This window comes from Mastigoproctus giganteus, chromosome 10 (assembly GCF_048544385.1).
Source record: "Mastigoproctus giganteus isolate SK-2022 chromosome 10, ASM4854438v1, whole genome shotgun sequence".
Classification (NCBI taxonomy): Eukaryota; Metazoa; Arthropoda; class Arachnida; order Uropygi; family Thelyphonidae; genus Mastigoproctus; species Mastigoproctus giganteus.
Window position 1 is genome coordinate 52,800,155 of NC_143584.1, and position 15,344 is coordinate 52,815,498.

General features: G+C 35.7%; 1 protein-coding gene across 2 annotated transcripts in view; it reads left to right on the plus strand.

The window, feature by feature from the left end:
• The window catches only part of LOC150079033 (twitchin-like), a 2,795,346-nt gene that overhangs the window by 1,717,362 nt on the left and 1,062,640 nt on the right, over positions 1–15,344 (plus strand). For both annotated transcript variants that reach the window (XM_090382361.1, XM_090382360.1), the window contains one exon: positions 12,571–12,676. In XM_090382361.1, coding sequence (XP_090238487.1) covers positions 12,571–12,676 — 106 coding nt within the window. The remainder of the gene's footprint in view (positions 1–12,570; positions 12,677–15,344) is intronic.

Genomic DNA, 15,344 nt, shown 5'->3' on the forward strand with positions numbered 1-15,344 from the left:
CACTGGACTCTTTGGTGATCCAGAGTAGCTGTTGAAGTTGACTCTTTGTTTTTTGCATAGAGTTCTCTGTTATCCATGTACATCAGATAAGTGAGAGAGAGAGAGAGAGAGAGAGAGAGAGAGAGAGAGAGAGAGAGAGAGAGAGAGAGAGAGAGAGAGAGAGAGAGTCTGCCAGGAAGATTCATCATTTGATGGGAATCGGTCTAATCACGATTTCTTGACCTTGATGATGGATGCAATGGAAATGACGTTTTCAGCCTTCATTTGTCCTTTATTTTGCCATGGTTGCTTCTAGGAAGTGTGTCAATGTTGGGTTGACTTTGTAGATCTTCAGTGTCTCTATCAGCCAGCTATGGGACACTGAGTTGAAGGCCTTATGGTAGTCATTACAAGCCATGTACAGATTCCGGTGCTTCTTTTAGGTTTACTCCATAACTGCATCCTTATCCTCCTTGTATCCTGTGCTCATCTGCTTACACCCCTTCTGCTGCTCGGCCATAATGTTCTGGCTGTCCAAGCAGTCCATTATCTTCTTAGTTATGCAGCCCCTAGGGATCTTATACATTGTTGGGAGGCATGCAATTGGTTTGTATTTCACAGGGTTTGTGGTGTCTTTGTCCTCAGCTTTCAGGTAGGTGATTCCTTGAGTCAGGGACTCTGGGATTGTGTCAAGAGAGTGCTGGAACCAGGTTGGGCCAAGCTGAGCCACAGGCTCAGCATTCTAAGGGGTACACTATAGCACTATTTTATTTTAAAATTGTTTAATTTTAATTTATGATTATTTATTATAACCCCAAGAGGTCACATCTGGTGAGTATGCACTTGGCACACCCAATGTCCTGAGCTGGATATCATCATTCTTCTCTTTCTTGGTGATTCCCTTCTACTTCTGACTCTCTCTCTCTCTCTCTCTCTCTCTCTCTCGCTGGGTAACCAGGAATTTTTTTTTTTTTTTTTTTTGGCTGGTGCAGCAAAAGCCTCAGGCTTCCTTGCACCATATAGCTAATAATAATAAAAAGAAGTAAATTATTATAAATAAAGGCATATTACAAGTAAAGTTATTATAAGTAAAGGCATTGTTAGCACTTACCGAGAATTTCAGCAATATTCATTACATATTTGCATATTGTTGTTGCACATACTGTACAGTGTGTGTTAGATAAGTTGAGGGATGCAAATATGGGGAAACACAATTTATTCTAGTTATTTTAAATGTTCGTATCTCAGTATTATTTAGTTGTTTTACCTACACCTACCCATTCTTAAAAAAAAGTAAGTATATAAAAGTAATATCAAACTGTTAGATTTAATTCTTTTCCATATACATAATTTTCTTTTGTTGAACTGTCTTAGTAATCTGTTTTTTATTTACACCGTTTAACAGTATTTTGATATTATATCTTATTAAATAAATAATTCTCAAACAACTTGGTTTACAATAGTTGTCAGCACAGAAGTTCTGAGAATAATTTTTGTTGGGTTTTATTTATTATCTACTATTTATTCCTAAAATCATACATTCCTAGCCTTATTTATAATATAATTGATTAATTTAATTTATTGAAAATTTTAAAAAAAATTAATTATTTATTTTTAAAAATTATAGACAAGAATAAAATGTCTAAATGACCATGCAGAATTTTGAAGAAAGAGAAAGTTGAGAGGTGAAGAAAATAAAAAGTGTCATATAATTTCCAGAAATGGTTTTTGCCATTTACAAATGAGATTGCTAGTAATACAGGGTCATCTAGACAGGAAGTAGGGAGGCTGCTATTATACTTCAGACACAGCATGAGTTTGTTAAGGTAAAATCTTGTCTAACCAGTTTTATTGTATACAATGATGTGGTCACATCGTAGTATCCAGTGTCATAAGTATCATATGCTTAGGTTTCAGGAAAGTTTTTGATACTGTTGCACATGAGAGACTGCTATACAAACTGGAGCAGTGTGGCATTAAGGGCAAGTTACTGCTTTGGATAAAAGAATGGTTAAGTGGGGGAAGATGGAGTTAGAGAGATAGAGAGAGAGAGAGTGAGAGAGTATTTATCAATGGATGCTATTCTTCATGGACTAATGTTAGTTGAGTCACCCAGGGCTCTGTATTGGGCCCATTGTTGCTTTTTATATTTATCAATGATACTGATAAGGCATATCAGGCTCAATATCGATGTTTGCAGATGGTACAAAGGTTGGCAGGGTGGTTAATGACAGTAATGAGAGTATACAACTGCAAGAGGATCTAGAAAAGTTAGGCAGACGGGCTGAGAAATGGCAATTAAAGTTTAACATTGACAAAAAATGAAAAGTATTGCATACGTGTAGCAGTAACCCCAGAGTAGTGAGATTACTGGTCACGGTAGGGAAAATGAGAAAGACCTGGGGGTAATTGTGCAGTCGGAAATGAAGTTCTCTCAGCAATGCAGACAAGCTGCCTGGACAGCTCATGTGGTTTTGCCAATGATATACAGGAATTTTGCCAGTAGTGATAAGGACATGATTATCCCATTGTATAAGACATTGGTCAGTCAACATCTTGGGAATGCATACAAGTCTGCAGGACTCATTTTTGGCAGGATGTAAAAATTCTGGAATGAGAATGGCAAGGAACAAAGGGGGTAGATACCCTTACCGAGAAAGGCTTGAATTCTGCAAATTGCAGCATTTGGGGACTATGTGCCTGTGAAGTGATCTGATTGAGGTGTTTAAAGGTTTGAATGGATTGAGAAACATTGGTGCGTGCTGATGGCATTCTTCCTCTTTCTCAGACTGTACATATGAGTAGACAGAAATTCAAATTGAGGAAGAACAGTTGCAAAATAGATGAGCAGAAGTTTGCCTTTAGCCAGCGGGTGTTTGAATGGTGCAACAAACTTCCATTGTTGTGAAAGTTGATAGCTTAAATAAATTCATTCAAGTAAGAACTAGACAAACTAATGAATAGCTGTGAAATGGGGAAGTATCTTTTTTTTCTTTTTTTTTTTTTTTGGCTGATGTTATATACGTTTGCCTTCTTGGCCCATTTGCTTGTGCTAATGCTAGTAATGACATTCCAGTCCTTTATTGAAAGATCAAGAAGTCACTTATTAAAAGAGCAAGCATTTATTTTCTTCAAATGGAATTTAAAAAATTCAAAATCTTTTTCCAGTAATCAAAAACACATTTCAGCACCTATCAGGTGCTGTGTGACTCTGTTTATTACAATCAGGTGCATGACTGCTGCAAGGTTCAGTACATACAATATTTATATTCAATGTGTTTTACTGTAAGTTCAGTATTATTTCTTAAGAATTATGGATTAAAAAGAAAATTCTAAGTGATATTACCTGGTAAAATTACAAAAAAAAAAAAAAAAATGCTAAATTTTAATTTCACTTGTATCATGGCTAACTTATAATTTTGATGTTAAATTTGTCACCCATGTTATATTTAGATTTCACTCTTGAATTACCCCAGGGGTTCACATCTGGTGAGTATGGGCTTGGAATGATGATATCCACCTGAGGGTCCTCAGCTGGATATCATCATTCTCTTTCTTGGTGATTCCTTTCTACTTCGGCACCTCTGTAGCCTCTGTGGGCAGGAGCAGCAGTGCGTAGCACACACTTCTTGATTACACCGGGGTTCGAGCCCGTGACCACCAAATACGGAAGATGCGGAAAGGTCAGAGAATGACCACTGCATATCCCTGGAGCAATATGACCTTAGTTACTAATGCTCCTAAAAACCAAATAAATAAATAATAACCTTTCTACTTCTGACCCTTGCTCACACTCTCTCTCTCTCTCTCAGGGTAACTCAGGAATTTGTTTTGGCTGGTGCAGCATAAGCCTCAGGCTTCCTTGCATCATATGGCTAATAATAATAATAATAATTAATTTTTTTGATTTTATCTTATCTGCATGAATTTCGTATTCATCCTTCAGGCTGTGTTGGAAATGAGAGGAAGGCTTTTTTTTTTTTTTTTAATGGATGCAAAAGAAATGGAACATGTTTTATTGAATATACCCGTGCAAGTTTAACAAGAATTATGGTTTAAAGTTTAATTTTTAAATATGTTGTGAAAGAGCATTAATTTTACCCAAAAGATATGATATAAAAAAATATATATATTTTCATTCCTATAGTAATTTATCAAAATTGACTATCACTTACACTTTCTAGTATAAAAAGTGTTTTTTTTTATCATAAATGTATTACTTGATATTACCTAATATTGATCAGCAGTTCATGCCCAAATCTTTTTGGCAGTAACAAGAACTGACTTGATCATGTTGAGAACTGCCTGAAACATAAAGTTTAAAAATGTTATTATACTTAGTATACTAAAATTAAATGTACAGGCACTCCTCAACTTATGTAATATTCGACTTTACTTAAGTTTGTGGCGCCTCCGTAGCCAGGTGGGAAGGAGCAGCAGTGCGCAGCACACGCTTCTTGATTAGACCGGGGTTCGAGCCCGTCACCACCAAATCGGGGGATGCGGGAAGGTCAGGGAATGACCACCGCATATCCCGGAGCAATATGGCCTTAGTTGCTAATGCTCCTAAAATCCAAATAACAACAACAACAACAACTTAAGTTTGTGCCAGCCAGTGCAACCTTAAAAAAATGTGGAAATGTATTTTGCATCCATAAGAATAAATGGAGGTATCATGAAAATATCGTAATGTGAACAAGGCACCTCTGTAGCCAGGTGGGAAGGAGCAACAGTGCGTAGCACACGCTTCTTGATTAGACCGGGGTTCGAGCCCGTCACCACCAAATACGGAGGATGCGGAAAGGTCAGGGAATGACCACCGCATATCCCCGGAGCAATATGGCCTTAGTTGCTAATGCTCCTAAAAACCAAACAACAAACAAACAACAAAACATAATGTGAACACAACAGCACATTTTTTTTTTTTTTTTTTTTTTTGTAATTTGTTCCAAGACCTCAGAAGGTGAAATTTTCGCTATATAACTAAGCTATTTATCTCTCTAAAAGGTCATTTTTATAATGGAAATTGCACTACCCTTTCATCGTTATCATATGTTTGGTTATAAGAATCAATTTTGAACGCCTTTGGGATATTTTTCTAAAACACATTTCTTGAGGTCACGATCATAAAACATTAAAAATAATTTGCACTTTCCGGTTTATTGGGTTTTCTGTTAGTGCATCCAATTATAAATGGGTAGTAAACTTGATCTTACTGCATTTGCAATAATCCCGATAACTGGAATTGTGTGGGTTTTTACGTTATTATGGTGAAATATGTTTCCCCTTCCCCTTCCCCTTCACTGAAATCTTCAATCATATAAAAAACATAAATTTCCAGAACCTTCTCTTCATTCCTATTTACTTATTACAATGCGAAGGGAAAATGACCAACGGAAAGTACAAGTGGTGGCAGTGCTAGGAAACCAAACAAAATTGATTTAGAAATGAAGATGAAAATGATTAATTAAGAAGTAAGAAGCAGGGCAAAGTTTGTCATCTATTGCACAGGAATTAGGTCTTGCTGCTTCAACAGTGAATACTATTTTAAAGGACAGTGAGTGTATAAAAGAAAATGTTAAAGGATCAACACATTTAAGTAGTGATCACAAAACAGCATTCAGGTGCTATATTAAAGATGGAAAAGCTATTAATAATATGGACGGAAAATCAGATTCAGAAGCGAGGCCCCTTGAGTCTAATGACCATTCAAGCAAAAGCAAGAAGTATTTATGAAGACATTACAGATAAGTACGGTGAACCCCAAGCCAAGTTCGTGACAAGCTTCAGGTGGTTTTGTAGATTCAAGTATCGTGCTGATTTCCACAACACAGTAAGTGGTGAAGTTGCCAGTGACAATTCTGCAGGTGTAGAGAAATTTTGTAATGTTTTTGAAAAAACCCTTCTAAATCTCTACAGCCCTCAACTTCCGTTGAGGGCTGTGGAAATTTAGAAGGTTAGATTTGGGGGTTATTCTGGCAATGATTCTCAAAAGTCAAAACTTGGTGACGTTATGTCTGTCTCCTCTCTCTTTTTGTAATTTTGTATAATTTTGTAATTTTCTCTGCAAATGAGATAAAAAAAAAAAAAATTGAATAAATAATTCTATTTAAATTTTAGTCGATCATTTCTTTTTTGCAATAATCAAATTCAGCACTCATAGTTGTGAGTACTGCATAAGCATTTAGGGAAATTCCAACTTACGTAGAGTTACGCGGAATGCAACCCCTTACGTAAGCCGGGGAGTGGCTGTATTTATCTTGATATTATCTTTTCAATTGGCTTTAATTTCACACAACAACAAGCAAAGTACCAGCAGAACTTTTGTGGGACAAGATGGATCTTTACATTGATAATTAAGTTCATTTCCTTTCCAGTATAAGTTACCATATATTGGAAATAAAAAATTAATTCAGCTCTCTAGCAGGAGAATGGATGTATTTCCACAACTTAAAATTAAAAAAAAAAAAAAAAAAAAGCCTTAAAAACTTAAGAAGCTGAAAATAGAAATATATAAGATTTTTGGAATAATAGGAAAGTACACATAGTTTGTTGAGGAGATATGGTCTCCTTCACAGCCTGTGCTTTTTTTTTTTTTTTTTTTGGATTTGTCAACTAAAATTTAAATGATAAATTGAATCTAATTAATACACAGTAAGTGGGAGGAAAAATAGGACTTCATCTATCAGAGCACCCATTTTGGCAGGACCGACAAAATTTTTTTCACATTTTTGTTCACAAACTTGGGGGGGGGGATCTCAAAAGTACATGCTGCAATAGAGGCAAATTCATCTTAGCAAACTGTGTACTTTCCTATAATTCCAAAAATCATTTCTTTCTATTTCAATGCAGAGTAGTGCAATGTGAGTATGTTTTAATTCTTGCACATTTGTTCTCTTCACTTGCACACTTTTAAAATAATAATAATAATAAAAAACAAACTATTTTCATTATGGCATTATTATTTTTAGTATTTCTCCACTTTCAGCTTCAGTTTCAACTGTATTACTGATCATTTGTTAATTTGAGACATAGTTATAAATATCCTTTGCAGCTCTGTGTTGGTAAAATATGCAATTATATCTACTGATGCATTATTTTCTGATATAGTTTTGGTTTTGGCTTCACCTTCTCTCATTCTGCATTACTGCACATGCCCCTCAATACAAGCACCTATACATGGTGAGATGACCTGCTAGTGATGCTGCTGGGCCTCCAGATTAGCATCACTGGAATCCAATGCCCACATCCTGGGTTCCAGGTTACCACCATAGGACTCTGGCTTATTTGCCGCCGGATTCCTGTGGTGGTTGTGACAGGGGTATGTTATGTAATACTCCAGCATTCAGATCAAAATCATTATCTTTGTTCTCACTGCTGATCTTTAACATCTGATCTTCACTGAACACACGTTCTCAAGTTCTTATCATTTCTATGGGTTATCAATCCAAAAACAAGGAAGAAGTCAGACTTATTTCTCTCGACTATAGACCGATTTCTCTTAGTAGCTACCCACCAGTACTCCTGAAAAAATGACTTGCTGTCAATTCATTTAGTATCCTGAGTCTCAAGACTTAATTAACCATAATCAATTTGGTTCCAGAAAAATTAATCATCCTTGAATCCCATGATTAAAGTTGAGTAAAACTACTCAAAATTCATTTATTAGTAATGACCATTCATCATGTTATGCCTCTATATAGAAAACTCCACTGATATCACATGGTGGTGTGACATCCTAAAAGATCTTCACTCAGTTGACATGAGAGGGCATTTTTCCATATTTCATCTAAAATTTCCTTGTAGGGTCACTCATAGGAAAAAATATGGTGAGTACAATCAGGCAGTTTATACAGAAAGTTAAAGAAAAGACTGTTGCCTTCTATAGAAAAAAGAAAAAAAAAAGAAGAAGCAGAATTTCCCTTTTGACCAGTGGTATATTCGGGCCGGAATGCACCAGAACAACGTTCCGGTACTTTTTTCTAAATGTCATAATAGAAAATCATTAAATTTATACACCTAATATTATGAAACAATGGCATAATCTAAGAGGAGGGAGAAATATCTATTTTACCCAGTGCTACTAAAAATATATATTAATAGTAATCTTTAAAATTAATAGATTTCTTTAAAAATTTATTTAAAAACAAAAATATAAATTTTGCAATGAAACTTGAACGTTTGTTACTAAAGTACAATGTGTTAGATAAAGAGATCCAGCAAATGATATATACTGTGATGCGTGTGAATGCTGCATTTTGATTCACTATGAGCTGAACGGTAGAACTGGTTGTTTATGAACTGTGAGTTTGAAGTCTGATTCAGTTACTGTACAGTCGATGTGGCATTATCATATAGTCTTCTGGAGAACGAGCATTCCAGTACTATGTTTTTTAGCAATACACCTCTGCTTTTGACCACTGATCACTTCTGACTAAATTGGGGTGCAGTAATGCAACTAAATAAAATAAATTAAAATAAGTAACTAGTAAGATAATAAATCATCTAACTGTAAATTAAATTCTTGAGTACATTAATGTAAACTGTAGCTTGCTTCAGTTCTCTAGTTACAGTGACCCAGCTGGTTGTGATGCTGAGACTTTTGCAGTTACTAATCACCTTATATAGCTTGTTCATTTAACTACTAGAATACCAGAAAATTCTGACCACACGACACTTGCACAAACCACTCACCTTTTCAAAAACAACCTTTCAAATTACATGATGATCATTAGTAATCCTTGAGGCATGTCAGCTCACAACTTGTGATCATGGCTTCTCCAATGGATTGTCATGTCATTTGGAAAAACAACAGTGTGAAATGGGATGATCCTGAGATTTTTTTAAAATCTTCTGATTCAATGTTTGTTCAGACAACATCAGTGAAATTATTCTTAGCTATCCCTAAGTCTAGGGCAATATCCTCTAGGTATGAAACTATGCCTGACATTACTCTATATAGAGTAATATAATAGCCTTTTTCTATATACATATCTATAAGCAAACAAGGTTTGCTATTTAGTGTGTCAATCTCATATTGTGAAGGCACTTTGTCATAAGTTGCCTTGGTATTGCATTACTCTAAATAAAAGGCACTGCTCCAGTAGAGAATTATATTCCTTTTTTATTTAAAGTTTATGTCACTACCCACATTCAGGTTTCGTCTCTCTCGAAGTCTCATTGATAGACAGATAGACCTGAACAACTCACATTATGTGTGATGCATCCTTGTAGGGATGAAATCCTTCATTTCATGCTCCACTGTAAAACCTCAACCTTTATCTGAACCTTGTTTTTTTCAATAAATGGTCCTATTCATGATAAGAATGTTGAATATCACAATTGGCTTGCATCCAAATCTCCAGCCCCATTTTCTGCCTACACTAAAGCATTCAACAATTGTAAAACACTATTCGATACAAACTAACTTGATTTTGAAGAGGCTCAGTAGAAAATGAAATATAATCTGGAAAGCCGTATTCCATACTGAGGAAGTATTCTCATCTGTAATTTGCAGTCAGACCACGGAAGTATTCTCATCAGTAATTTGCAGTCAGACCACATTGAGAGATACATTTGAGTTTTGGCTGACCACATAGTTTTCTCCACAGCTGTTCTCCATGGTCTAAGAACAACTGTGTCGGTTACCCCAGAAGCTGTAGCATGCATGTTTATCTGATAATGGCTGAGATCCATATGGTTTAAGGCATTTCGGCTTGCCATTTCTCTTCATAGTCCACAATTTAGATAGGACCAGTACCTTGGAAGAGTGACAGACTTCCACTGTTGCTGAAGATAGATCCTCCATCTTCAGCTGTAACCTAGGCAGGGACCCATCCCAGGTACTGTCAGCCAGAGCCAGCCGAGCCAATGGGCCTAACACTCATTGTGTTAGCCCCATCATATCCTTGGCCCCGACATTTAGAATGATCCAAATCATTTGATTTGGATCACACTGATTAGAATGATCCAAATCAGTGTGGTGCAAATAGTCATTGTTATATCTGTAGCAGTTTGATTGGGTAGATGAGCAAAGCCAAGAAAAGACTTCTTGATTTTTAATCCTGTAGGTTTATTTCCCATATCACTGTTTAAAATTTTGATCATATCAACAGATAATGCTCAGCTGATGTTTTTTTGAAATGTCTTGGGTTGTGTCTATATGACAGAAAAGAAAGGAGAGGCTTTTATTTTCATTATTAATTGTTTTTCAAATGCAAATTCAAACATTCTATCAACTCATTTTGATGTGCCAAATGGCAAATTTAACACTTGTCTTATAGTGTCATCATATTCGGCTAAAATTTTATATCAGACAAAAAAAGTTCCGTTGTGTGTATCTTTCAAACTCTCTCAATGACCTCGAAATCCGATTGAATTTTTTGATAATTTTAGAGTTATAGTTATTTTGATATGCCACTCCAAAATTTATGCCAAAAATTATGTTCTTGTTGTAAATTCTCTTCCACATTTTTATCCAAACATTTGTTTGCTATCAATAATTCCTTCACATAGCATTTTGACATTTTGTTCTTCGCAGTTTGAAGTCCTTATATTGCCTCTGTCTGAAAAACGAAATTTACAAAGGTCGCTCAAATGATCTTTAATGTACAATGCTATGCTGTTTTCTGCCTTTGCACCTTCTGTATTGCCAATTTTATTGAGTGGCAATACCCTATGATGCTGAAAACTAAAGGGCTCTTCGGCTTTCTTGTGCTTCATTGTATTATGATGCCTTTCATATCACTTAATTTGGCTGTCAGAGTGCATTTACAATATTTACAAAAAACATTTTAAATAATAGTAGTAGTAGTAGTGGCATGTGATGCAAGAAGGCAAGTGTATAAGCTTATGCAGCATCAGCCTAAAAAAAAAAAAAAAATCACACCATTCCCTCCAAATGCCTGTCCAGTTCCTCCTTAAATTTATTTAACCTATCAACTCCCGCAACGACAGATGGAAGTTTGTTCCAGCAATTAACCACCTGCTGGCTAAAGGCAAATTTCCACACATCTGTTCTACATCTGTCTTTTCTTAATTTGAATTTATGCCCCCTTAGGTTCGTAATCTGAACAAGTGGAAGGATCCCATTAGAATTCAGCGTGCTCAGCCCATTCAAGGCCTTATACACCTCAATCAGATCACGACGCAGGTGCCTAGTTTTTGGAGTGACGACTGAAGTAGATGCTTTACTCTGCCTGGTCATTGCTTATTCTGCTCTCCACAGGATAAACGCTAATTACAAGAAGGGTTCCTCCCAATGGACTCTTCAGTTTCAATTTCAGAACATGAAACGTGAGGATGAAAGGGTCCACAATTCAGATGTCTCTGTTGTTAGCAAAGTAATAACTGATTACTAGTCCTTGTAGTTTTCTTTTCAGATAAAGAAAATAATAATAATAATAATAAAATAAGCACTAAAACAACAAAACTGGCCATAGCTAGACTGTTATGTGACAAACTTGTGTATTGTGAAATAAAACATTGCCCTCCAATAACAGAGTATGTATACACACAAAAAATGTAAAATAAATTAACCCACACTAGAATAAAATCAGACTGATGTATATTTATATTTGACACTGGTTTTGCTAAATATTTCACAACTATCTTTTATTTACTAATATTTCTGTATGCTTGGTATCAGACTAAACAATACTTGGGCAGCCAATCACCAGGTTGATAGAATGTGTTAAATTTAATTTAAAAAAAAAATTGCTCATCTATTAATGAAATTTATTAATGATCTTGAGAAATGAATCTGTCTTCCAAATTTCACAAGCCCCAATGCAGTTGGATTAGCTTTGTTACGCTACTGGTTGGTGCACTACACAATGTAGCCATGCTATCATTAGCACTCTTTTCCATATTTAGTGATTGAATTTCAAAGGCCCTAGCTCACTTTCTTAATGATAGGTCTAGTATCCGATTGTTAATAAATAATTAATAGCAAAAACAGCAATGCAGAATATTTCCAAAATTATTTTATTAATTGACAAAGGTATGCAAAAGTTTTAATGAATTAAATTGTTATTAAAAAAATAAAAACAAAAACATTTCAACTATCCAAAATTCTTCTCAAAATTGTATTATTTTATCTACTAAACTTTTTAAAAACATGAGGCCTCCTAGATCAGGGACCCCAGTGCAGCCTATCCAGTGCACCCCCCATTTGCATGGCCCTGGCATCATATATGTATCTATATGTGAAATGAGAGCCTTTGGAAAGTTATTGAATGACTGTAGCTTTTAGACTATGCAAAAAAGGAGGTACACTGCAGCTAATTGAACTCACCACAAATTGAAAGCACAGAAACTGTGAACGGCAGAGGTATTTATAAACAAGGTGAGCTGAATAGGAATATATGTATGCATCTGTAATATATATATATAACTATATAAAGATAATAAAAATTTCTAAGATGTTGAAAATTTTAATTTATATTTAATTGTAATCACCATCTAAAAACTTTGCATTTATACTTTTTAATAATATTACAGATATAATTATTAATTATGAATAATGACTGATAATATAACAATAGTTTAAATAATATTTACAAAATATTAACCAAACCACACTCTTATTAGACAAACCTGGTTCTCCAGAGGGACCTCTTAAGATTGATGAAATTGATAAAGACCATGCTAAATTATCATGGAAAGCTCCTAAAGATGATGGTGGAAGCCCAATTACGTAAGCATTTGCTATTGTTACTGATTTTACATTGTCTGATATTGTTTTAAAATAATTAAACAATAAATTTCCCAGTTCATTATAGAGTGCCTGAGGCAATATATAGTTGAACCTCTTCTGACTAATTGCAATGCAGTGTTATCCAATAATTTATTTCCACCTCTGTGGTCCTAGGAAAGACTGTTCTCCACCATCTTGACCAAATAGATTCTCTCCCAATGTGTACCCACCCCAGTCACGACCACACAAGCAGTGGGAAAGCAAAAATGTGAGTAGGAATGTGTTATGACTTAGTGACCAATGAGTACAAAGAACAACTTTTCAGAAAAATAAAGTGGGCCAGTAAAACAGAATGGATTATAATGGGAGATTTTAACTTTCCGGATATCGACTAGAACTTGTGGGTTGGTCACTCGCACACTAGCAAGACATTTATGGATTTATTGGATGACTGTTTTCTATAGCAGCATGTTAGAGAAGCAACAAGAGGGAGTAATACTCTCGATCTGATTATCAGCAGTGATTATTCATGCATTAAGAATCTGCAGATAAAGGAACAGTGGCAGTGTTCACAGTGTATTGATGTGGGATTTACTTAAAGATATAACTACCATCAAAGATTTTTGCTTTCATAAAGGTGAACACAGTAGTTTCATACAGTTTTTAAATTCTATACAGGGGCCAATTGATTTTACCATCAGGAAATTCTAAATGGAAAGCATTAAGGAATTAATCGTTGAAGCTACTAGGCTTTTCATACTAACTAAGAAATACTGTTCAAGGGTTTAGGCCTCAATGGATGTCAGATGAACTAATGAGACTCATGGCAGATATGAAAAATGCATCGGATGCATATAAATTATCAGGTGACACAGAAGCCTGTGGTAGATGTCAAGAAGTCCGTAATGAAAGGAGTTTAGGTAAGTGAAGGTGGATTGCAAGAAATCTTTGGCAAAGAATTTCTGTATCATTACAGAAGTGGATGCCAGAAGTTTATCAAACTCTAACAGGGAGCTAATTGATTTTGTAATAACTAGGAGGAAAGTGAAAGGGAAATTGTTGAAGTTAAACTAAAGAAAGGCACCTAGGGTGGATGTAATCAATCCATTTATATTAATGGAGGCAGTGAAGAAAGTAAGCAAACCATTAGCCGTAATTATGAGAGCATCCTTGGATTCAGGGGAGGTCCCCACATATTCGAAATATGTGAATATGTCCCCAATTCCCAAATGGGGATCAAAGGGTGACACAAACAATTACAGACTTATTAGTTTTAACTTCTGTTCCAGGAAAAATAATGGCATCACTGGTTAATGAAGTAATTCAGGATCATAGTCCCAGGGTATGGGCTTGGCACACCCAGGGTCCTGAGCTGGATATCATCATTCTTTTCTTTCTTGGTGATTCCCTTTTACTTCTGACTCTCTCTCTCTCGGGGTAATTGGGATTTTTTTTTTTTTTTGGCTGGCGCAGTATAAGCTTCAGGCTTCCTTGCACCATATAGCTAATAATAATAATAACAAGGTTGCATTTATACTTTGGACAATATGGGTTTGTTAGAGAGAAATCTTGTCGGATTAATTTGATTGGATACTATGATGTGGTCACAAAGGAACTGGATTCAAAAAATAATTTTGTTATCATGTACTTAGATTTTAGGAAACCTTTTTATACTGTTGCACATAAAAGACTGCTGTATGCAATTTGGAGCAGTGTGGCAAATGGCAAATTGGTGCTATGGATAAAGGGATGATTCAGTGGGAGAAGACAGAGAGTGGTAATCAGTGGACACTGCTGTTCGTGTACTAATGTGAGTAGTGGAGTACCTGAAGTGGTGTTGGGCCCATTGTTATTTTCTATATTTGTCAGTGATATTGATGAAAGCATATCAGGCTTAATGTACAAGTTTGCAGATGATACAAAGGTTGGCAGGGTGGTTAATGACATTATGCCACTGTAAGAGGATCTAGAAAAGTTAGGCAGATGGGCTGAGAAATGGCAATTGAAGTTAAACTTTGACTGACAAATGCAAAATACCGCATATGGGTAGCAGTAACCCCAGTAGCTGTGTGGTACTACACACAGGTTAGTGGAAAATGAAAAAGACCTGAAGTTAATTGTGCAGTCAGACATGAAGTTCTCTGAGCAATATAGACAGGTTGCTAGGACTGCACATTGAGTTTTGTCAATGATATACAGGAATTTTGCTAGCAGCGATAAGGAGGTGATTATCCCTTTGTATAATGCAGTGGTCAGACCATATCATGAGTACTGCGTACAGGTCTGGAGGCCTCATTTTAGGAAGGATATAGAATTTCTGGAATGAGTACAGAGAAGGGCAACAAGATTGGTGAGGGGAACAACGGGGTTCTCTTACCAAGAGAGGCTTGAATTCTGCAATTTGCAGCATCTCGAGACTAGGCACCTGTGAGGTGTGATCTGGTTTAGGTGTATAAGTCCTTGAGTGGGTTGAGCAAGCTGAATGCTGATGGGATTCTTCCTCTTGCTCAGATTAAGAACCTGAAGGGGCATAGATTCAAATTGAGGAAAGACAGTTGTAGGATAGATGTGTGGATATTTTTGAGGAAAGACTGTTGTAGGATAGATGTGTGGATATCTTTAGCTAGCAGTAGTTGATTGCTGGAACAAACTTCCTTCCATCATTGTA